Below are 24,784 nucleotides of genomic sequence, written 5' to 3'. Positions count from 1 at the left end.
CTCCTTTTTGTTTATGAGCAGTTCGTGGCCATTGTGATTTTGCTTTTCCAGTTAATTGCACATCTTCTCCTTAGCCAGCAATTAATATGCTTTGACAAGTAGGAGATGAGCCCATGTCCAGCTGGAGTGCTCCTTCCAAAGTGGACGTGAAGTTTCTTCACTGTTATCACTTTGTTGCTAGAGCATGTGTAGAAAACTTTGCTCATTGATATAAAGCTTTTTTGAGGCAACATAAATCCTACAAACAAGCACCATTGTGTTCTATTCAATGATACATTTACAAGCAGATCTAGAAATGGTGCACATTTCCATATTGAAGTTTTTGGAATTGGGACTTTATAGCATTGCCGAAAGGATGTTTTGAGAAAGATCAGACAATTGCAGAAACGGCAAGTCTTTTGCCATACTCTTTAAGGAATGATAGCAGTTTCCCCAGCCTTCGCATGTAGAAGGTGCAAGAGGAAGTCATGGCAGAAATCTCTGCAGCCACGAAAAGGTTGATATCAAATGTAACTTAAATTATGGATTGCGTAGATGGGATGGTAAAGGGCCCATCTCCTGCGGTCAGTATTTGGGCTGCCAGAAATCTGCTTTTCCATTTACCGCCATTATCTCTTTGTTGTCTATGTAAAGTTCGAGTCAGTAGCTCCAGACTGTTCTCAGGAGTGCCTCATATATTGCTGGAATTGTATTGTCTGAGACGGATAAGCACCCAGCGTAATAAGCTGGGTGCCACTCATGCGGAAGTTCACACTTTTGGAGTTGTCGAGCTGATTAGAGGCTCAACCTATACCTAAAGGGGGTGACTGTTATAGAAGAGTCTCAGGAGGATACCGCACTTGTTGAATTGTTCAAGATGAACTGATTGCGTGCGACCTACCAGGACGAATCCAAACTAGGACTAGGTTGAGCCAGAAATGTCCACAGAACTCAAAAGATCCCACTGAGTAGAATGATTGCAAGTGCTGGTTGCCAATGACAGGCTAAAGCCATCAGTACACAGCCAGGATCAGGTACCATTCTGAGGTCAGCAAGTGCCACCATCAGTACAGAACCAGCACTTTGTCCCTGACAGAATCCACCCTTCACCGGGTTTTCACATTACAAAATTGGCGGTATGTGTGCAGTTGTTTGGCAGTTAAGCAAAGGCTATAGTGAGCATTTAATTTTTTGAGGTACTTGCAATTCTGAAGCAAGAGCTGAGCACTTCTCTGGCCAGGTACTCACATTATTTTACCTGGAGTCCTCTCTGTAAAACCAAGTGTCAGGAGGTGGGGCGGGGGGTTCGGGGGGGGGGGGGGGGGGGGGGCAGAGAAGAAAAAAGTGAATCAGTAATATGTGCTTTGAAGTCTTTGGTTAGGCATGAGATGTTTCTCAATTGGTGGAAGTTGAAAACCATACTGAGTGATGCCTATTGTGTACCATGTCTTGCGCTTCATACAAGTTAAAGGCTGCTGTGGTTGCTAGCGTATGTGATCTATCATTTTGAGTACGTGTTAATGTCTTTGACTCCAGTATGTGTCAGTCGGCATTATGTGTACTACCGGATAGCGTACACTGTGTTTTCACCATCACAGTAGTCTATGAACCAGGGAACTGCTCGCTTCGTGTGCACTACTCGCTGATACCAGCTGACCAACACCCTTGGTTCCTACCGCTGTGAACAAGGAATTCCAGGCACTTGTAAAGTCTTAGTTCAGATTTTCTTCCCACACAACAAGCTGAGAGATATCCTTGAGCGGGACAGAGACCTGCTTCAAATTAAGAGCTTGTTCAAGCGACTCAGGGACAGATGTTGTGGTATGTGCTGCTCCTGCGATCTGGGTCTGTTAGCGCTGCTTGTACCCACTGTGGGTGGGAGCAACATTAATTTGTGACTAATAAAAGCAAGCTAATCAACCCCGTATGTGATGGGTAATGCTTTCGTAATGTCAAATTATTCCCCGACTACATGGATGCTGAAGCAGTCTCACAAAGCCTACGCGCTGACAATTTTGTGGACCTCGGAATCCAAGGTCCGTAAACCCTCAGGATGACTCTTGGCCGCTGCAGCCACGCGCTCAACATCTCTCAGGGGGACAGTGTACATTCATTGGGTATTATCGGGCCACGCCTTCCTCAGCCCCCTCACATTCCCCTCCCCTTAGTTGCTGCAGTTGGTCAGGCCTTGTAGTCGAGCACTGCCATTGGGCAGATTATGGAAAAGCCAGTGTGATCCAGCTGCCTGGGTGGATCAATATATTTCGGTCTTTAAAGAGAGATTTCACGACAGAGAAGAGCCTGGCAGCTGCTTCTCCTTAACTAAGAGCCTATATATTCACCATCCCCGACACAGAAACCTGGCATTGCGCACACACAATCTGCTTCTGTTTTTTTTCCCTTTTATTATTTACAGCTTAATTTGCATTGCAGTGAAAACATTTGGCAGCCACAACCCTCATTTATTAATGTTTCCAGCTCGCCTGCCAGTGAATTAAAGTGCAGTCCTTTCCAATCGGTTAATCTTTGCTTCTGTAATTGTTGTTGGGAGAAAGTTGTGAACTTGCTTTCAGGACAACCGGAAGTAGCATTTGGGAGAGTGACGTGTGTCTGCGAAGGATTCACAACTGTACCTTGAAGTAAGATAGTAGACAGTTTATCTCTCAGTGTTAAAAAAAAAAAAAGACGCCACTTTGGGCATTTGCCCATATCCTCATTTTAACCTGCTTCGGTGCCAATGAGGTAGCGGAGGGTAAATTATAGATTTGCTTGAGAGGTCCTCGAAATGGGTGCCACTGATTTCGAAAGTGCCGGAGTATCAAGATACACCCTGAGTGATGCTGTTGCAGAATCCCACTTCCTTCCTCACCCTACCCCATCGTGATTTTAATTATTTATTCTAGTCCGCAATCTCGAAGATTTCCACACCACGTAATCAGCAGGTTTTTGCTCAGCACTGCAGGGCTAGGCCAGGCATGTTAATGGCTGCTTAAGGTTTGCAGGCTGAAATTGGAAAGAAGTTATCGTTGTGGGTGCTACTAATTCTTGCACACGATTAGTTATGCCGCTGTACTTCTGTTGGAAACCGAGTACTGGATTGAAAATGAAATGTGAGCCATAGGACAAGAAAGATGCTAAGAATTCGTAATGTCTTACAGAGCCGCCTTGGGAGTAAAAGAACAATTGTGGCTCGATTGGCCCTTCTTTTATGTGTTCCCAGAGAAATTTGCTGAGGAATGTTCAGAAATATATACTAGTTTGCTCGTACTTTGATTTGAGAAAAATGGCCCAAGTGGAAATCTGGCTCCTTATTTGATCAGATTGATTCAGATTGTTCCTTTTGTTCACTGCTAGATCAGCTCAATAGATCATCTTTCAATGCAATAAAGATTGACGAGGGGAGGTAATGGGACACTGTTCAGTGGAAGATCTCCCTTAATTATCCTGTGCTGGGGGTAATGGTTTAGAGTTTTACTGAACGCGAAACCTTTAAAATCTTGCTCCACTGAATCCGAAACTCATTTAATTTGTGTGGAAGTTTCAGCTACTCTGTTCAAGCCCTATTAAACTGTGCTTCTAAGGGTGTGTGTCTTCCACAGTGAGCTGGAAAGTGGTCTCTCTGGTGAGGTGGGCCAGCGAATGCCTGGTCATGTGTAGCGGACCTACACAAAATATCGTCTCTCATTAAAATTTAGAGTGTGGATTTTGTGTTTGAGGAAAGTTCTGAAATGACTCTAGTTGAGCCTGAATCCTCCGCAGTGCTGGCAGCTTCACTCGCTGCCCCCGTGATAATCATATCTGTTGATGCGAGCGTGAAGGTTGTTCATACTCCTTTCCTAGTTCAGCCTTGCCCTCTCTAGGGAGGCTGACAACTTGTGTGCAGCTTTGTGCCAGTTTTAATGGTGGCTTAATAGTAAGAGAGCCATAATCATACCCAAAGCCCAAGTTTTTCCATAATCTAATCCATACCTTTACTCTCCCTGATCAAAAAGTCTAGCCTTAAAAGTAAGGCTAAGTCTGCATGGTACGATAACACTAGCTCTGCCCCTCCGTACAACCCTTACGGTTACCGTTCAGGTTACTCTCTTTAATGTAGTACCATTCTCAGGCACGGTTTACATGTATATGGTTATCTCTGTGTCGTTTTACATTGATGTAGTGGTTTCTCGATATTGGGGGAGCATCTTCATGGTATCTATTAAGTGTTGCTAAATCATATTTTCCAATCCTCCCAGAATCAAGTTCCCCATATAGACTGCTATCAGACGTCTCAGGCCCACTCCCATCAATCGCTGCCGCAGTTGGACCAGTAAGACTAGTCTCTGTGCAATCCCCCATCTAGCTTATATCTCACCTAGATCGCAACGATTTAGCCTGCCAAAGCCCTTTCACCGGGGCGCTCTGTCTGCAGACCTGCACACCCCCTCCTCGTTTCCAGTGGCCCTGAGACCCTCCTCTGTGGTAACCATTAAAGGCGTAAATGGCCGAAAAACACTCCAAGGTCACTCTCCCTCACCATGCCATGCTTCTCTGCCCCTCATTTTACAATATTAAAAGGGAAAACCTATCCTGTGAATGTTTCTTTAGTTAATGTGTATCTTGCCACGGTTGATTTTACTTCCAGCTAAACAATGCTATTGCCTACTACTTTAAAAAAAAATGGATAGGGTGTGTCTTGCGGCAGCATACAGGACATTTCTTTTAGAAAGGTTACCCCTTACAAAGTACATTTGAAACTTTTTAGGCCTCTTGGATTATTATTGTTTAGAGTGGAGTGTCCGTTGATAGGGATGAAGGGAGAAGAGGTGACTCTGTTCCCTCCGCCTTCACACGACGGTTCTTCGGGACACCAGGATCTGAAACCCACTTGAGGGTCAAATCCAACACGTGTTTATCTGGTGTCCTTGTGCACCTCCTAGAAGCCATGATTGGAAATGGAATTCTGAAGTGATACATTTTTTTATCTAAATCCACACCCATCCAACCACTTGACAAAATGTTTCATTAGTTTAATGCTCAGATGAATCCCCTTCCTGTTTCGACCACCTACTAATAAAAGCTAGCTTTTATATCACCTGTCATACAGCACACCCTGTGATTAAGGTTTAATTTGACCTAACCTGCAATCTATGGCTTCCTAGAATTCCGACTTGTGACGCTCATATCTGTGCAGCAAGTGTTTTAACTCACTGAATCAGCTTTTTGACAAATGTTTATTTTTGATTTTGCGCCAGTGCCTTTTTTTCTGTCCACACGAGAATATGCTTCTGCAAGTGATACTCAATGAAAACAGTGAGTTCTTGATATGAGAGAATTAAATCAACAGAGCCTTCAAATTGGTTGTTTGATCGGTATATGAAACGTTACGTCATAAGGTTGTATCCATAGGCGCTGTGCAATACGTTTGAATCTGAGTGCAATATAACCTCAACACGCGATGGCCATCATTTTACTGATTTAGGCTTTTGAACGTGACATAGACTTCTGAAATGTACTAGTGACGTCGAGTTGAGGGATATGTGTTTAAATAACCTCCCTTGTTCTTTTGTTGCAGATGCCTTTGTTAATAGTCAAGAATGGACGCTAAGTCGTGCAGTGCCAGAGCTCAAAGTGGTGAGTCCAATACTTCCAATGTTCCTTCTTTTGTCCTGTCTTGTTGACGTCCCTCTCGTTCTTTTTTGTTTCTCTCAGCCATGCAGATCTGATTTATTTGTGTTACCCCTAGAAGAAGATATCCTTGGCATCAGACTCACATTTTTATGTTCTTTTTGTAACGGCCAGCACTTTACCAGAGGAACACAATATAACAAAACCCCTGTTTCTTTAACTTAGTCCTTTTCAATCTGATGTCTCCCAGTAGTTTTTTATGGGCATATTGTGTTTTTTGTTTTGTTAGATTTTACTTGATTTGATGGTACTCCAAATGACACCAGTGAGGTCAGGGTACTAATTTATATTGTGATACATCGTATAGTGTACTGCAAGGATCACAGGGCACCCATGATTTCTTACAAATGAAAATTCTGTGCCTTAAGAGTTACCTCTTATGTAGGAAAAATGCACAATACCTTGCCCAGTGAGTGGCATGTGAAATGGAGCACTTAACTTTCTCTGTACACTACTACAAATCCAGTGGTTACCTCCGGGTGGAGGTTTGCATATCAGAAAACAAAACCCTATGATGATGCACTAAGCGCAACGTAATAGCGGACAATCAAGATATTCCGCTACACCATCTACTTGCGTGTATGAGGGTTTTTATGAAGGCCATTGAGTATTAAGAACCCTGGCTACATAGTTACAAGAAGTTCATTCTCCCCTAAATGATTTTTTGATAAAAGCCCGGAAGCTGAACGGACTCTGATTTCTTTCTCCCCCGCCTTGATTAAAACAATACTATTCTGAAACACCTTCTCCGGGCCTCTGGGCAGCCTGAATCTGACTAAACCCTCCGCCACAGGGGAGGGAGGCTCAGCAAGCCACAAGAGCCAAGGGGTGGAGACTAATGCTGTTCTGTCTTGTGGACGGAAGAGACACGACACTGGAGCCAGGTAACCACAAACACCATATATTATAGATCTAGAATACAACACCAGTACGAAAGCACACAATCGGTCTGTGAACTTGAAAGTGTGAAGCCCTGTGCTCCGCTGAAAGTTCGCTGAAGCAGTGACATATTACCTTTTATTCATGGCACAGAGGAGTGTTATCAGGGCTCAGTTCAGGCTGGGCCACTGCCACAACAGAAAGTCACAGGAAATATGCTGGTCAAACCCTCTTGCGTGCTGGAAGACAACTTGTCCACCCAATATAGGTTTCCTGGTGTCGTGCAAGAGGTGATGTATAGTCTCCTCCCAGCAGGTGTGATTTAAAAAAAAATATTTTTTAGAATGTTATATAGCGAGAACAAGACCCGAGACATCGGGTATCAGAGCACTTTACAGGACCACCAGTTTCGTTGACCCTAAAATAGTTGAACTCCTCTTCGAACTGTACATGGTTTTATCTTCTCTGTGGAGTCCTTTTGGTCTGAGGTACAGTAAGTGATGGCTGTACCCTGGGTGCCGAGGACAAGACATGAAAATGACAGTGACTCATGCACCTGTCTGTTTAGTGAAAGAAAGCCCCATTTACTGAACACGACTGTGTTCTTACTAATAACACAATAAATGTCTTACTCCAATAAATATAATTTGTAACAGCTATGACATTATTTAATAGACTTCAAGTAGTCCCAATCCCCCTTTTCTCTATACCAGGTTTGACCCTGCTTCTTTTCCCTGCATATATTAGTACATTAAGATTCACAGCTGCAAGGTGTGATGCCCGAATCCAATGTAGGACACTTTAAGCTAGTACTCCTTGTAAGAGACTCATTCAACATTCAAAATGAGACACTTTCCATAATAAACATCTCCCATGAGTTCCTTTATCTTGTCCAGTGAAAACTGAATTAATGGCAGAAAGAACAATAGTCCATTTCGCAAAGTACGTCACCACTTAATTTAAGAGGAGAAAGAATTGAATTATGGAAAAGCAGAGGCACCCACATCCAATGCAGTCCTAATGCACCAGACTGCTTTACTGCCGAGGTTGCTAAAGTTGGAATTATAACGGAAAGAGCTGCTCTTGATGCTCCGAGTGCCAGGCCTGCCTACTTACTCATCCTTCCCTGTGCTCTCTCTGCCAACCCACTGCAGCTGGTAGACGCTTGTGTGAGCCCAGGCAGAGACAAGTGGGAGCCTGTACTTGTAGGCACTCTTTTGTCACACTGCCTCTTTTGTCTTTGGTACTTCAGTTATAAACCAGGCTGAAGGCAATCTCTTCTTTTGAGGGCAATGTCTTCATAAAGAGGGAATTATGGAATAAGAAAGGGAGTTTGTGGCCAGAGATGTCTGGAGGAGTGTTCAAGTTCCTAGGTTACTTGCTTGTGGGAAATGTGAGACCAGTATATAGCACAGCACAAGAGGGCAGGGAGGAAGATGGTTAAAAGGACAACAAGACCTCCCGGGGTCAGACTAGGGCCTTGGAAATTGTGGAATTTTGCATAGTGTTCCTCAATGAGAAGGGCTGTTTTTTTGCTGGTCACCACACTACACATGCAGAATGATTTTGGAAAAGAAAATCCTTGGTTACATCAGTCAAGAGGAGGGGAAATTTGCAAGGGAGAAATTTGGAAAAGCAGCCTGGTTTGGGGTCTGATATTACTAGATTACAGGGAGGAATTGCTAAAGTAATATATCCAAGCACTATCTGAGTGCCAACTTGCTTTTCTTTTGGGGTGGGAGGGTGGTTGGCAGGTACTTGGGGTGGGGGGGGGAGGCGGGTACTTTAGCAATGCAGGATGTTCCAAGGACGTTGACCTTTCAGTAGGCTGGCTGCTCTAGGTTGATTTGGTGAATGAATTTAGAATGTTGGATTGACTGAAGGACTTAACGGAAGGTTTGAAGAAACTGTGTACCAGGGCATATAGCAGTGGTCTTCAAACGTTTAATGCCACCCCACCACCCCCCAGTATCAAAACAAAAACCCTTGCCCCCAGAATTTTTCACAATTATTCTATTTAGTTTGCAATATGACTAGACTTACTTAAACATTAGAAGTAGGTTAAACCTTTTTGAAATGGCCCATTACAGAGTTAGTGACTGCTGATCATTTGTTTTCAGCTTAAGACAAAGCACTGCTATCAGCATGATGATTCTTTTGACCATAACCTGACGCCCTACCCCTGGGATTAGTTAACGCCCACCCCCCAGTTTGAAGACCCCTAGCATATAGGGTCATATTGGTTCTAATGTAAGGGACAACTACACAGGTTTTCTGAGTGAATTGAAATGAGGGTTGTGGAAATATGTTCTGTAAAATAAGGAGCTGTTGGGGGTGAAATTGATAACACATAACCCATAAAGCCAACCTGTCGGGTACTAAACTAATTTCTTCAAAGAAATACAAGTCATCAAAGTCCATAATAATGAGCAGATATTGGTCAAAGAGGGTGCAGCAAAGACAGGATGTTGTATAAGGAGTCTTAGTCAGCTGATCATGTTTCTCCCTGTAAGGGTTGCACTGGATAATAGCAACTCACATACCATAAACAATGGCAGCCATGGGTTTGGTGTATGTGGGCAGCTATGTGCATGTTATGCCACAGACAGCTAAACACGATAGGGACTCTGAGGGAAAGAGGATAAATCTCAGATTTTCTCCTGGATCCTCTACAGTTGGAAGCAAAGACATGTGTTCTCTCATCACCACATTTAATTTACTTGGTTAACAATTCTATAATCAAACACACCAGATACAGCAGTATACTTTTATCTCACATTTGAAAATTCGTGTTAAATCTGTGTCAAAATGTGATCATACCTCATTCTGTTTTTAGCCACTAAGTGTGAGCAATTTACCTTGATTGCTCAATTTATGGTATGCCATACAACATTATGCCTGTTTCCCAAATTGACTTTTGGATGGAGGTCTAGTATTTAAATCCCAGAGGTAGCATGATTGGCTTTTTTTCTGCAGATATTGTTGTTAGGGAACAATTAAGATTGTCAAAGATGATACTACATGATGATACCACATGTTCTCCCTGCTGGTGCTAGATGCTGCTACTTTAATAGTTGTCCAAGGTTGATCAGAGCAGCTTCACTCATATGAGTTGGTACAAATGTTTGCAACAAATACAGGATAACCGAGGAATACAAGACAAGATCAAGCCAGAGCTATTTTATTTTAAAACGGAAAACGTTTTTTTTTGTTTACAGTTGAAGGAACAGAGCTGTTAAAATGGTGAACAATGTTGAAAACGGGGAGTCTCAAGTTCTTACCGGTCCAGCTTAATGACCCCAAACAGACCAGGCCCAACAGAGAACAAACAGATGCTAAGTCCTAATGAACAAATAGGGTTATGTTACCCTTTGACCCAGACTTCACTAAGGACCGGAACACTTTGGTTCCAATGTCTAGAAAGCTCTCAGATGCTTATTAATTGACAGATATTCAGTTGGGCATTGTTACTAGAGGCACAGACAAAGTAACAAGAATTAGCACACTCGTTACAGGGATCCCGGGCCACAGGTTTGCGATCTAATGTTGTAGGGGGTATTATGTTGACTAGGCAGTGACAGACGGCGTCTCACCTTCTCTTGTTGTTGTCCTGGTAGACTGGTCTGCACCTTCATAATATCTTGATTTTCTCTCTTGGGCTGCTTCATGGTCTGGGTCTGCAGTAAAGATACTGTATCTAGGGCAGTGCCCATCTTTTGTCCAGTGGATGCTTCTAGACATCATTCCATCACACTGAGGTAGTGGGTAGACACTTCAAATCCATTTAAGCACCCTGGTCTCTTGAACCAAACTTATTCGTAGCTTGGTCCCAGCTGGAGGAATTTGGCAACATGTAATTGGAACATTCAAGAAGCTCTTTTCTTTTCTATGCAAATCTTCAGGGGCGTAGATCTCCATATTATGGATGTAGGACATTAGTATATATTCTGTTCAAGAAAGATGGATAGGACCTTAGGTCCAACTTGCAATAATCAAGTGACTTTTTTTGACAGTTTTTGGTGATCTGTCTCTTGGCAAAGTAGGCATTTGTATGAGTTCCATTTTAAAGTGGGGGTGGGGGGAGAGGACTAGCCTGGTCTGGCAGGTACATTATTCGAGCTGTAAGGCTGGCTGCACATCTCCTCTTTTGTGATCCTACAGCATTCGGCTAGTGGCTTCAGGAGGAGTATAGCCTCGTCCACATTGCAGGACCTTTGTTGGTGCATCACAATACTGCAATCATACATACCATGAGTCATTCATTCATTAACCTATTTTAATACATGATCTGTTGGAGAGAGGGCCTAGTAATGTCGAGGGAAGGGTCAGTAATTCTTATCTCTGTGGTTAACTAAAAAGGCTTCTCCATTTAAAATAGATTACCTCTACAATTTTCTCCTGAAGCAGAACGAGGGTAGTTACTTCCTTGGCATTTAACAGAGGGTTCTTCAGCTATCCCCCCCCCTCCAGTGCCTGTAGCTCTGATGGTGTGCACACACAGCAGTCACCTGTGTGAACTCTGGCGTCTGAGACTACTTGGTAAAAAATCGACCTCAAGTAACTTTCAGGAAGATATTTAAAAAAATGCAGAGTAGGATATTGGCATAAACCCCTCCCCACTCTATATCACACTACTCCATAGTACCAATGACACCGTCTCTGGGTGACCTATTAGCATTGTATAGTTTTAAAAATCTCTGCCTTTGGCCAAGTTTTTTAGTCTGTCACCTCAAGTATCAGGAGTTATAGACACCCTCCTACTAGCTGTACCAAAACGTCTTTTAGAAATAAGAAACTGACTAGCACAGAACGTGTTTGGGGGTGTGGGTGTGGGAAGAGAAGGAGTGATATTAACGAATGACGAAATTGTAGGTTTTATCACAACCCCAGTAAGAATCTAAAATACCATATTTGTGGGCTGAATTTCAGAACTTTGTTACACTTTCCAGTGGAGTTGAAGAGTTGCTAAGTAAAGAGGAGTGTTCAACAGCGCCGTTAATGCGGATATCGAACATATTCTTCAAACTGGTTGTGCCACAGACCCTAGTTTATATCACCTGTACTTTGACTTTCTATATAAATACACACCCACGTCCCTTTCTCTTCTTCTGCTTTCTCATAGTTGCTTCCCGACCTTAGCCTCATTGCCTGATCTAGTTTCCCGTTTTTCAGCCACCAAGCCTCCTTAATACCCAACACTGATTCACTCACATTGGCTTCATTGCGTCTTGTCAACAAGCTTTCCGGCCCGTCAGTCAAGCCACTCTTGGATGCCGTTAAAGCTTTATTTGTGCAGGTGAGATGATTGCCTTTCTGGGCAAACTCATTGATTGGCTTGAAACCAGGCGGCGTAATCTCCTCAGGAGATTATTCAGTTTTCCAGCTTCAACAATTCAGTCTCAATCCGGCTGGAACTTTCTCTTTTGAGAGAGTCTGTGGTGCAACATGCACGTCTGATACACTTTTAGTGCCGCTGTCGCGAAATCGAGAGAATATCATTAACATCTGTCCCATGACGGGCGAACCAGAGCTTTGGAATGACCACAGATAAACGTGCTCTTCGTCTGTCTTGAGGCCTTAGGAGCATTAAATCTGCTGCTGCCGTGGAAAGAGAGATTTTCTTTTGTACAGGTTTAAAAGTATCCTAATTTAATAGTGACATTTAAAATATTGTCATTTAGACTATACAATATGTCTAAATAAGAAGCTGCTCAGATAAGTAGCTGCGCGGCACTGTCCATGAGTGAACCAGCCCTATTTGATGGAGTCATCGCCACTGGCAAGAACGGTTATGTGAGACTGCGCTTCTTGATATTGGTGTGCACAAGCAATCATGGGTTCACCACACAAGTATTGTTGCCAGCAGGCGGTCAAAGGGAGTTTAGCCCACTTCCTATGCTGCTGTCTGGCACTCCAGTATCAATCAATCAGTTTGGATTTGTAGAGAACGGCTAATCACCCACAAGTGTATCCAAGTGCTGGGTTATTGCTGGGATCAGTCAAAGAGCCAGGTCTTGAGTCCTTTTCTGAATTCTGGGAGGGGGGATGCTGTTCTGAGGTGAAAGGAGGTCGTTCCAGGACTTGGCGGTAAAGTAGGAGATGGGTCTTCCTTCACTGTTGCTTTGGCGAATGTGAAGAGTGTGTGCGAGGTATGCGGAACACAGTTGTCTGGAAGGGTGGTGGGAGTTCAGGCAGTGGTTGATGCATTCTGGCCTTGGTCGTGGAGGGCCTTGTAGACATGTCAGCATCTTGAATTGACATCTTTTCTGAATAGGGAGCCAGTGGATGTTCCTGAGGTGGGGGGGGGGTGTGATGTGGGTACCTTTGGGGAGGTCGAGGTTGAGTTAGGCAGCTGAGTTCTGTATCGTCTGGAGTCTATTTAGAAGTTAGGTGGTGAATCCTGCATAGAGTGCTATGCAATACTCCAACCCACTGTTGACTAAGGCTTGGTTGACGGTTTTCCTGGTGTTGAAGGGGAGCCATTGGAAGATCTTTCGGAGCATGCTGAGGATGCAGAAGCAGGCAGAGAAGACTGGGTTGATCTAGTGTTTCATGAAGAGTTTGCTGTCCAGGATGGTGCCAAGATTACAGGCATGGTCTATCGGTGTGGGTCCAATTTCAGAGGTCCACCAGGTGTCATTCTACAGGGAGGTGTTGGCCCCAAAAATTAGCACTTCTCTCTTTTCCGTGTTGAGCATGAAAGAACATTCATGCTAGATAGAATTTTCTTTAAGCACATTGGACATTAATTTATGTAAGGATACTGATCTGTATTTTAATTGTCTACACATCTTTAAAAAAAATATTTATATGTATTTTATTCATTTGCGGTTTTATACAGAGTGAATAAGGCCCAATGGGTGTCATAACACTTTACATTAGAATAGTTACTAACAAGTAATTTACATATCAACAGATTCACAAAAGAAGGGAGCATTTAAGCAGCTTAACCAAGAAATTGTTTCAGTGAATGCCTAATAAGGCTAAAGGATTTCTAGATTTGAGTAGTGCATTGTTTGTCCAGTAGATGATATTCAGTTCTCATCTGAGGGTAGTCTTTTCATAAAAGACAAGGTCTTATTGTTTATACTGCTTGTGTTCAAAGCAGTATCTGGACTGTACTGAATGATACTTACAATATGGCCGGTGATGTGGGTGGACTATATTCATCATATTTCTGGGTGTTTTAGCTGTTAACTTTTTTTAAAATCTGTTTAATTGAACATGTATGTTGAAAAGAGACAATACAAAACATAAACTTATCAGTGTTGAGATCCTGCAACACAATGCTGGTCACGGTTATCTGAGCATACATTTTGATGCCCTAGCTCACCTATACCATGCTTTTAGTTTATCGAGGTCCATAGTTGCTTATCGATCTGTTATTAATATTGCAAAAGCATATGTTTGTCCGCACATGCATTTTACCAACTATTTTGCTAAGGTTCATCAAAGCAGTGTGCCATTGAAAGACTGATATTTTTATCCAATAACCCTGATCAGTTCTACCCCTTGATTAATATATTTTTTATTTATGTGTAAAACGGCAGGTTTGCAATGCCCAGAAAAATCAGTTTAGTAATGCTTTTTGCAGACTATTTTAAAATAATTATTGACTGCTATAAATGTTATTTAAATTAATTTGAAATTGTGTTATTGCTGGACGATATATTATCATGTTCAAGCTCTTATTTTACGTAATTTGAAATTCTCATTATGCTATGTTTTTTACTAAACGGGCAATAGTTATTTCATTCATAGTTTTCTGCTGCAGAATCATGGTTTCCCCAGTATTGGGGTATCTTTCATAGATTTACATGCCTGAATCATTCCCCGTAGTCGGAGTGGGAGTCTCACGGTACATAAAAAAAGCAATAATTATGCACATAACCATAGCATAGGTATACAGTTCAAACTGCAGCCAATCAGGCGACAGCACCCTCCAGAATGTTCTCCTCGGAGGCTCAGGCTCTCAGATTTTCTACCGCATGTGGTGTGCAGGGAGTCTCCCTGAGCTCTGCTCAGTACTTTTCAATTTTCTTAAGGAATTCTTCACTTCATGATGTCTTCATCTAAGAAATCTCTTTCGACTTTGAGAGTCTTATGGGAAGCTCCGGCTGTTTTCTGAGGACCCCCACAAGAAGTGCATTTATTGCTTGTATCCTGATCACCAGGTGAGCCTGCAAGATCTGTAGGACCTTCCCTCAAAAAACCTTCAGAGACAGAGGAGGACGTCTACTTCTATGGCTACAGAAGATTAAGGATCAAGACAACCCCTTATCTAATGTGGGGAGTGTTGCCTCTGGCACAACTGTGTCCTCTAGGAAGAGGATTGCTGAGGACGATTTCTCTTCTCCTGGGGCTTAGGTGTCGAAAAAAGCACACCTCAAAGGGTTCTGAATTGCCTTCCACCTCAAAAAAGGTTCCTCCTCCTTCTAAAAGTAAGCCTCTGCCTACTACGCCCCCAAGAAAAACTGCGAAGTCTGTGGCTTCAAAGCGAGTTTGAGAAGGATTTGCATCAGAAACGGGTTCCGTCGTCGACGAAGATTACTGTCGACGCTACAACAACGTCGAATGCCACCTTCTCGTCGCCGAGACCACAGATGATCATGTCATCGGCATCATCGCCGTCGCGCTGGTATCCGTCTCAGTGAAGCCAATCTCATCGACGAAGGAAATTAAATCTTTCATCGACGTCCCTTCGATGACGAAGATTAGAATTGTCTTGTCGACGGCCGCCTCGTCGACGGCTGCCTCGTCGTCGATGGCCGCCTCGTCGTCGATGGCCGCCTCGTCGTCGATGGCCGCCTCGTCGTCGACGACCGCCTCGTCGACTATTACCTCATTGACACCAGCTTCGACGACGACTCAGTCGACGGCTCCCTCGTTGACGCTACAATTATCTTCATGCACAGCGTTGCAAGTTTGGTCAGCGTCTACGGCTACAGCATCCTCTACACCGTCTGCGCACTTGCCTTCATTGACAACAGCATCTTCCTTGCTGCACATGCGTGGATCTTCATTGAAGGCCCTCTCTCCACTTCATAAATCCCCCACTAAGGTACCTTTAGAATTACCTGAACAGTTGCTGGATTATGGGGAGGATGATGAGGAATCTGAAGAGGATGACAGATTTCGCACTGCCAGGAGCCCTTCAGAATTATTCATCAAATATCATGAGGAGGATAAGGATAATAATCCTTCCCCAGAGACTGTTGGTCCAGCTCAAGATGCGATCCCTACGGCTCAAATGCTTTTGGCTCTGTTAAATAATCTACAGTTCATGTTGGATGATTATTACCGCCGTTTCCCTCCATCTGAATCTGCTTAGTCTATTCCACCTACACCTGCCCCTCAAACTTCCTCTTCTGCATTGAGGTCACCCAGACCACCTTTTCCGGTGCCTTCTCATCATTCTCACACATCGGACGACGATAGGGAGAAAGGAGAATTGGACAACAGATCGCTTCTTATGGAGTGGGACGATTACCAGATACAAATTCAGTCTCCTTTAACTCCGGCTCCCATCGATTCTCCTCCAGTTGACAACGGAGGTTTTCATCTTCTTATGGAAAGGGCAACACAAAGGTTCCTCCTGCCTATGGAAACAAAGAAGGATGAGTGTTTCCGATACGACTTTAAGGATCAGCCGAGGAAGCAGGTAGGGACTATTCCATTCATTGACTTCATTTGGCAAGAGAGATTGAAGGTCATGAAAGCTCCTGCTTCTGTTCCTGGGGTCCTGCCCCGCCTCGACAAAAAATATAAAGCACCAGATAATTCGCCTGCATGCCTCCTAGGTCAACCAAAAGCTGACTCCGTTATTGCCCAAGCAGCAGAACGACGAGCGAGAAACCCCTCCTTTCCGGTTACAGCTCCTCCGGATCGGGATGGCAGACGACTGGACGCTATTGGAAGAAAGGTTTCCACCATGGCAGCGACGACTGTCCGTGCTGCTAATTCACTGTCCATTTTAGGCCGTTACACGGACAGATGTGGTTGGACATCCCTCCCTACATCGACATGTTGCCTGAGCAATTCAAATCGGAAGCATTAAAGATCCTGCAAGAAGGAGAACGTATCTCTGCTGAAATCATAGATTCGGCCGTGGATGTTGCATCTACAGGCTTTAGGCAACTAGCAGGCGCCTTAGTACTACGGCGGCAAGGCTGGCTGAAATCTACATCTTTTCACCATTACTGGAGAACCACAGATTACAGGCAAGTAACTTTTGTTCTTCCCGATTATCAGACTAGTTCTGTATTATCGCATTGAGATCACTGAGATCTACATGTGCAGAAATTTGCAACAATTTTCAGAATGAGTGACCAAATAGATAGCTAGGTGGGGCAAGGTACTGATGTTCTCTTTCTACAGAGTGCCCCTGCATTTCACACCAGTGATGCTGTGAGAGTCTGCTGAATTTGTGATCGGTGTAAGGTGGGGGGAGCAGGAGGATAGATTATCAATGCAGTCATTTCTTTTAGCCAGACTGTTGGCAGGCATTTTAGTTGGGTTCTTGTTTTCCTCAGCACTGAACTTAACTATGGTTTACTCTGTGGTTCCACATCCCGCTGCTGCTTCCTACTATCCTTCGTATACTTTTAAATCCATTATATGTAGCCAAAGCCTCCAGTATATATTGTATGGTAGTGGTGCACAGGTCTGTTGCTCCGTGCCGATAAAAACACAATTTCCTTCGGTGTTGACCTTGTGCTTTTGAAGCATGTCTGTGGCTGGCCTCAATGGCACATGCCTTTTTCCATAAATGAGGTACAAGGTGTATTATCCAGTATATCCTCAGCCCCAGAAGGATTGTACTTTTAAGCAGTCTTTCAGTGAACAGCAATAGTGGTTTGGCTTTGCTAGTTTTCCAGGCCTTGTTCAAAAGGCTCCTGCTTTTCGAAGAATTAATAATAACAATGTAGATATCCTGGAGCAAATGTGGACATTTAAGTGTCCGACGAGAGTCATCCACTCGGCTGTGGATGGATTTGTCAAATCAGGATTACCTTATAGTGTGCATACTCTCCTTAAAAAAGGTACCCAAGTAAAAATTGTGCAAAGCATTACTTTTGATTTCAAAGTCTCTGCTTCCCCCAAAAAAATCTGCTTTGAAGAAACAATTGCTGTGGATCCTTAAGAATTGAGAATAAGGAAGGAGTCATGAATGGCTCTAGGGTGGTGACTGGAATATGCCAGGAGTATGTTTCACTCAGTGGGACCTTGACGTAAATTACTAAATGTCACCTGATGTTTTGTTCCTGTTTTCTTTGTTTCTTTGGTTTTAACACTTATGAGGTTGACCTCGGAAGGGTTCATTTTCCATATTTTATTTGTTCAAGTTGATAATAAAATGTCATTTATATATTCATTGTAATAATTCCGGGGTTTTATATTTTTTGTTACCAGAGTATTGTTTTGCAAAATTTTCCCTTAGGGGCCATTGTTACAGTAACCGTCTCATACCCTTGATCTCTACTGACCTTTGGGTTCCCTTGTATTTATTTATATACTCTCATCAAAAGGCATGTTTACTAAAACAACTTTTCCTTTAAATCACTTTGCATCAACCAGAAAGCACAATTCTTTTCTTTTAAATCACTTTGCATAAACCAGGCCCACATTCAATGATTTCCCTACATTCCAGGGAGTTTGGTAGAGGTCTAGAAGTGATCCATATTTGGTGGTGTTTTGTAATACCAAGAGAGCTGTTTTTTGTACACAATTCAATAGAAGACAGAAAGGTGTATTTCCTTTCAGTATGGTGAATCACTTAGTGTATAGCTCTCATCAGGTCATGATTTCAACATACATTTGCCCCCACTGTATTGTTAAACCCTCCATTACCTTGGAGACAAGCTGCACATTTGCTATCAATGTGTGATAGACTTAAGTAATTGTGAAGTTACTGCAACATGTTTTTGTGTTTTACCTCTCAAGATGCAGAAGAATCATTGGTGATACTTTGTGGGAAGGGAGCTCATATGCTAGTATAGTTCTTAAATAGACTGGCTTGAGCGTAGCTCTGTGAGGTAGGCCAAAGACCCTAGGTACTTTGATCTCCATGCTAACATTGGTAAGAGGAACTGTTGGTTGAAAGTGAGGCCTAAGTTGAGACCTTTGCGTAATGTGTAGTGAGATGGTGTCAGCATCCTAAATTGGCTTTCTTGTAGAAAAAGTGCACACAGTATGGTGTATCACCAGTGAGTGTTAATGCATACACACAGAGTAATGTATAGGAGAGAGTGCAGAGAAAGGTGTGTTCGAGGCATGTGTGCTGTAGATACACATGCTTTGTATACTCCTGTCATCTAGTGTTGGGTCCGGATGTTTGCAAGTTGTTTTTCTTCAAAGAATTCTTTCCTAGTCACGAGGTAAGGTGACTCCTCCTTTCGGTGCGAGAGTGCATGGTCATCGACTCAATTTTTCCATTATCTGGTGCGTACGTGTATTGCTGCACTCCGGTTCGAAACCGTTCTTCAGGTTCCCTTCGACGCGCAATCCTCTCTACACTACGCTTTTTCCACTTCTCTGCGTATTGTTTAGACATCAGAATCAACTTTCGATCGGAATGCTTCGTGGACTGCCTTCGAGGCCTAACCGCGCCCAGTCAGCTCTCCATCGATGGATCAGACTCTGTTTAAATTCTGTCCTCAGTGCCACGCGAAGTATCCGCGCACTGACTCACACAAGGTGTGCAACTTGTGCTTCTCTCCGGAGCACAAGGAAGAAGACTGCCACACTTGCAGATCGTTCCGATCGAAAGAGACTCTTCGCGATTGTCCAGCTCGACGTCATGAGATCAGCTTCAAAGCATCGAAGACATGCCAGGCATCTTTGGTGGAGACTCCGGCCAAGAAGACATTGAGGCATCAACGGCAGAGGAAGAGGCAGCCTTTTCCAAACAAGACTTGGGGCTCAGAGCTCGAGATAGATCGCGACGCCAAAGAACTGCCACAGGGACAAGGTAACGTGAGTACCATAGACCCCTTCCCCCTACAAACTAAAGAAAACCACAAGGCTTCGGCACCACCTCTGCCTCCTGTCCAAGGCCGGCACCTATGCAACATTTCTGATGCCTTGGCACCGAAGCTACTACTCAAGCGTTCCGGCGTGGCACTGAGTCGACAAAAGTCCTCCCCAGAGACGAAAGCCTCCGGTTCCAAGCACAAGTCCGGCTCGGAGCCAAAATCCTCCATGCCGAAAGCCAAGCAGCCTTCGGAGCCAAAATCTTCTGTGTGGAAAGGCTATCCTCCATCGGCAGCGAAAAAGTCGGCACCTAAAACTTCTGCGCCAAAACACAGAGAACCCTTCGGATCTAAAATTGGACACTATTTCACCCAATCTGAAACCAAAGAGGTTGCATATTAACCCTGACACTGGCCATATTTACGTAAAGCCACCTCAGAAACGCAAGCTTCAAGAAGAGGACACTTACAAAATCCCCTCGAAGAGAGTTTGTAGCTACTCGTCCTTTTCATATACTATTGTCTCCACCGCCATCACCACCTCAGAATCCTTTGCAAATTACACCTCAAGATTCTCCTCAATCTCATCATACCAATGATGATACAGATGATGAGGGGATGAATATTCCAACAGACCCATGGACAGATTACACAATGGATCCCACAGGTGATACAGACACAGACCTTTACCCAGCCAAACCATCTCATTGCCAGGGCTGCACATTACCTTGGGATAGAGCTCCACAAAGAATCACTAGACAGTGTTTGAGACATTGGCAACTACACACTGGTCATCACAATCCCTTCCAATGCTTAAGGAGATAATGCAACATGCTGATGAGATTTTTCAAGATCCAGTCGGAGCCTGAATCTTTACACCTAGAGTGGACAAAAAATAGAAGGCCTTGCCTACAGACCCCATTTTTTATCAAAGGACAAGTGCCATTAGATTCCCTAGTCGTATCAAATGCTTGTAAAAGAGCAAATTGTCAAACATCAGGGGATGCTCCTCCGCCAAACAAAGAGTCCGAACTAATTGACGCTTCTGGCAAGCGCGTTGCAGCTCAGGCAGCAAACCAATAGCGAATTGCGAATACCCAAGGCCTTGTAGCCAGATATGATAGAGCACACTGGGACGAAATGGAACAATTGCTCCAATATCTCCCAGATGAGCATAAGGCTAAAGCACAGGACTTAGTGAATGAGGGTAATCTCATTTCTAATCCCTCTATGCGTTGTGCTCTAGATGCTGCAGACAGCGCAGGTAGAGAGATTAACACCAGCATCCTGCTTAGGAGACACGCTTGGTTCAGGATTTCAGGGTTTAAACCTGAGGTCCAACAATCCATTCTTACCACACCATTTGATAAAGAACACCTATTTGGCCCAAAGTTGATCAGGCGTTGGAAAAGATGAAAAAAGACACTGAAGTCGCAAAATCTATGGGAGCACTTCAGACGGCAACAGAGGTTCCTTTCGTAGCTCCTTCCACATAGGAGGGTCAAAGACAACATCCCCAGATCAAAATACCTCCACTTATAAAGGTAACAACCAGTCCTCTCCCTCCAGAGTTTTTTTCCGAGGAGGTTATAGAGGCAGCAACTTCAAGGGTAGAGGTACCCGTAACACACCCCGTAACTCTCCTACCCCCAACAAACAGTGACTTGCCCACGCTTCCCCCAACACCCGATTATACCCAAATATTTCACCTCGCTCTCACAAGTTAACTCCAGAACACATACACTTGTTAAAACAAGAGGTCCAGTCCCTTTTACTAAAAGGAGCAATAGAGCGAGTTCCAAAATAGTACTAGGGCTCAGGGGTTTACTCTCTTTACTTTCTCATCCCCAAGAAGCATGGTTCCCTAAGACCTATTCTAGATCTGAGAGAGCTAAACCATTACATACTGTCAGAGTATTTTCACATGGTGACACTGCAGCAAGTACTCCCATTTTTACGTACAGCAGACTTTAGATCTCCTCTAGATTTGAAAGACGCATATTTTCATGTTCCAATTCATGCTCAGAGTGACTACAGCGCCCAGAGTTTTTAACAAATGTATGGCAGTAGTCGCTGCTCATCTCAGAAGACAACAAATTCACGTCTTCCCCTACCTAGACGTCTGGCTCATCAAAGTCAGCACTCACCAAAACAATCTGCAGCACACACAGATCACAATAGATCTACTTCATCTACTGGGCTTCACCATCAATGCACAAAAGTCTCACCTGCACCCCTCACAGATGCAGTCTTATCTAGGAGCCACTCAATATAGCCAGAATACACAATATTTATGCTGCCATTCAACAGTTTCATACCAATTAACCATTAACAACCAGAGTGTTCATGCAACTACTGGGAATGATGGCGTCTTGCATAGCAATTGTACCCCATGCAAGTGTTCACTTGCGCCCTCTACAAGAGTCCTTAGCACGTCAATGGAATCAATCACAGGGTCTGTTACCGATCTAGCGTTGGTAGACCGCTGTACAAATCGCTCTCTGTAGTGGTGAGCCCCAAAAAACTTATCAGTAGGGCGGCCTTTTATCGACCCTGTTACACAGATCGTGCTCACAGCAGACGCCTCTCTAACAGGCTGGGGGGCTCACCTAAAAGATTACACAATACAAGGCATGTGGAGCAGCAAGCAGAAAACTCTACACATTAACCATCTAGAACTCTTAGATGTCTTCCTAGCACTAAAAGCTTTTCAGACTCATCTCATAGCCAAAACTGTCCTAGTTCGGATGGACAACATGACGGCAATGTACTATGTATAAAAACAGGGGAGGGGGACACTCTCTCCAACTGTCACGCCTCTCTCAAGCCATTTGGAATTGGGCGATCCATCACAAGATTTATCTTTTGAAAGAACATCTCCAGGAGTAAATAGTCAAATTGCTGATTTCCTCAGCAGAAGAAAGGGACAAATTCATAAGTGGGAACTTCACCCCCAAGTTCTCCTTCCATACTTCCAACAGTGGAGATTCCCACAAATAGACCTATTCTCCACAGCCGAAAACGCAAGTACCAAAACTTCGGGTCTAGATACCCACATCCAAGATCAAAGAGCAATGCCCTATGGATGATGATGATGGATAATGTTGCACTTGAATGGATGGCTTCCTTTTTGCAGGATAGGAGCTTCCATGTGGCACAACGTCCACATATTTCCAAAAGCATAGCTCTGCCACAAGGGGTCCCTCCAGGTTCCATTTTGAGCCCTATTCTTTTTTTTATCGGTTTGTTGCACCCCTGGCAGAGATTGTGGAACAGCAGGGCATCACCATTGTGTCATATGAAAACGACACACAATTGGTGGTGTCACTATCACACACCTCTGACGAAGGAGCCATGAAGTTCTCCTCCTGCTTGAAGAACATGGCCTCCTGGATGACAAACAACTGCCTCAGAATGAATGGCAGTAAAACGGAGATTTTGGTGTTGGGGAAATCCCCCTCCATTTGATCATCAGCATGGTGGCCACAGATATTGGCCCCTACTCCTACTCCAAGTAAACTGGTTAAAAACCCTAGGAATGTGGTTGAACTCCAATCTGTCGCTTCAGGCACAGACCCTTAAGGAGGCAGGGAAGTGCTTCGGAATTCTGGGAATGTTACGAAAAACCTGAAAGTTCTTCCTACCCCTTCTAGGAAACCCCTGGTCCACACCTTGGTAACATTTCAACTGGACTATGGAAAAGCTCTTTACTTAGGAGTAACTAAAAAAACGCCTTCATAGCTACAATGTATCAAGAACACGGCAGCCTGCCTAGTTCTGAAGCTGCCCAGGAGAGCTTCTACGGGGAAGGCTCTCGACGACCTGCACTGGCTGCCGGTTTCGAAAAGAGTCCTTTTTAAAGCTTTATGCATTAGTCACCGTAGCTTATAGGGCAGAGGTCCGAGTTATCTGCATGGCTTTCTCACTCCGTTTAATCCTACATGCCATCTCCGATCAACCGGGACCTATCTGGTCAAAGTCCCTAAAGTACAAAAAGCTAGAATGGCGACACGCTCATTCAGCTATTTGGCAGCCAAAAATTGGACTGCTCTTCCTCTTTCTCTCGGAATCTTCTGAGGCTCTCTTCCGGAAGAAACTGGAAACATGGCTGTTCCAGGTATACTTTGTCCTCTTTCCCTGTAGAGTTTTGCCTTAGCGCAGGGACACACATGTTGGTGTAACCATGCGCTTTACAAGTGCTATTATTATTATTTATGAACTGGTCAGGAATATTTGTCTACCCTTTTCCGCCTCTCCCTATCATTCCATGGGGGGTTCGGAAGCTCAGGCAAACATCTTTCACACTAATTCTGGTCGCTCCCACATGGGCTCGCCAACCATGGTACACCACACTGTTGGAGCTGTCACTAGTTGCACATCAAAAACTGCACCTGAACTCCAGACATCCGAAACCCAAGGAACTGACTTTCGCGATCTGGCTCCTGAAGTCATTGAGTTTGGTTACTTAAATTTACCACCAGACTGTAGGAATATTCTAAAAGAAGCAAGAAAACCTACCAACAGAGCTTGCTATGCTGTAAAATGGAAAAGATTTGATGTATATTGCAATAACAGCAAAATTAATCCTTTAGATGCTTCTATATAAAACATTATTTGTTACAGTTACAGTGAACAGTACTGGCTTACACGTCTATTCGATTGCACCTTGCAGCTGTAGCTGCATACTTAGAAAATAGGCAGCATCTGTCACTATTCAGAGTTCCAGCAATACAGGCCTTCATGGAAGGTTTAAAAAGGGTAATACCACCAAGGATTCCTCCGGCTCCATTGTGGAATCTCAACATTGTCCTCACAAGACCCATGGATCCAACTTTTGAACCATTACACAAATGCCCTTTACAGTTCCTCTCATGGAAAGTGGCTTTCCTCATTGCTATCACATCACTGAGGGTAGTTGGTGAGTCACAGGCATTAACGCTAGAAGAGCCTTTCTTTCAGCTACACAAAGACAGGATAGTTTTCCGTACCAACCCCAAATTCCTTCTCAAAGTGGTTTCTGCTTTCCATATAAACCAACCGGTTGAGTTACCAGTTTTCTTTCTTCAACCGGATTCCGTAGCCGAACACGCTCTTCACACACTTGACGTTAAAATAGCTTTATTGTACTACATTGATAGGACAAAGGACTTCCACAAAACAACTGTTTGTAGCATTTGCTCCACCTCATAAAGGCAATCCTATCTCCAAATCTGGTATGGCGAGATGGACTGTTAAATGCATTCAAACATGCTATGCTAAAGCCAAAAGGACTTTGACTATACCCCCTA

The 24,784-nt window shown here is 43.8% G+C and overlaps 1 protein-coding gene across 4 annotated transcripts in view; it reads left to right on the top strand.

The window, feature by feature from the left end:
- AGAP1 (ArfGAP with GTPase domain, ankyrin repeat and PH domain 1) overlaps nt 1–24,784 on the top strand; it is a 1,166,515-nt gene that overhangs the window by 475,707 nt on the left and 666,024 nt on the right. For all 4 annotated transcript variants that reach the window (XM_078681380.1, XM_078681378.1, XM_078681379.1 and 1 more), the window contains exon 2: nt 5,534–5,592. In XM_078681380.1, coding sequence (XP_078537506.1) covers nt 5,534–5,592 — 59 coding nt within the window. The remainder of the gene's footprint in view (nt 1–5,533; nt 5,593–24,784) is intronic.

Source organism: Lissotriton helveticus, chromosome 3_1 (assembly GCF_964261635.1).
Source record: "Lissotriton helveticus chromosome 3_1, aLisHel1.1, whole genome shotgun sequence".
NCBI lineage: Eukaryota > Metazoa > Chordata > Amphibia > Caudata > Salamandridae > Lissotriton > Lissotriton helveticus.
The sequence above is the reverse complement of the archived record's forward strand: the minus strand, read 5'-3'. Positions and strand labels throughout refer to the sequence as shown.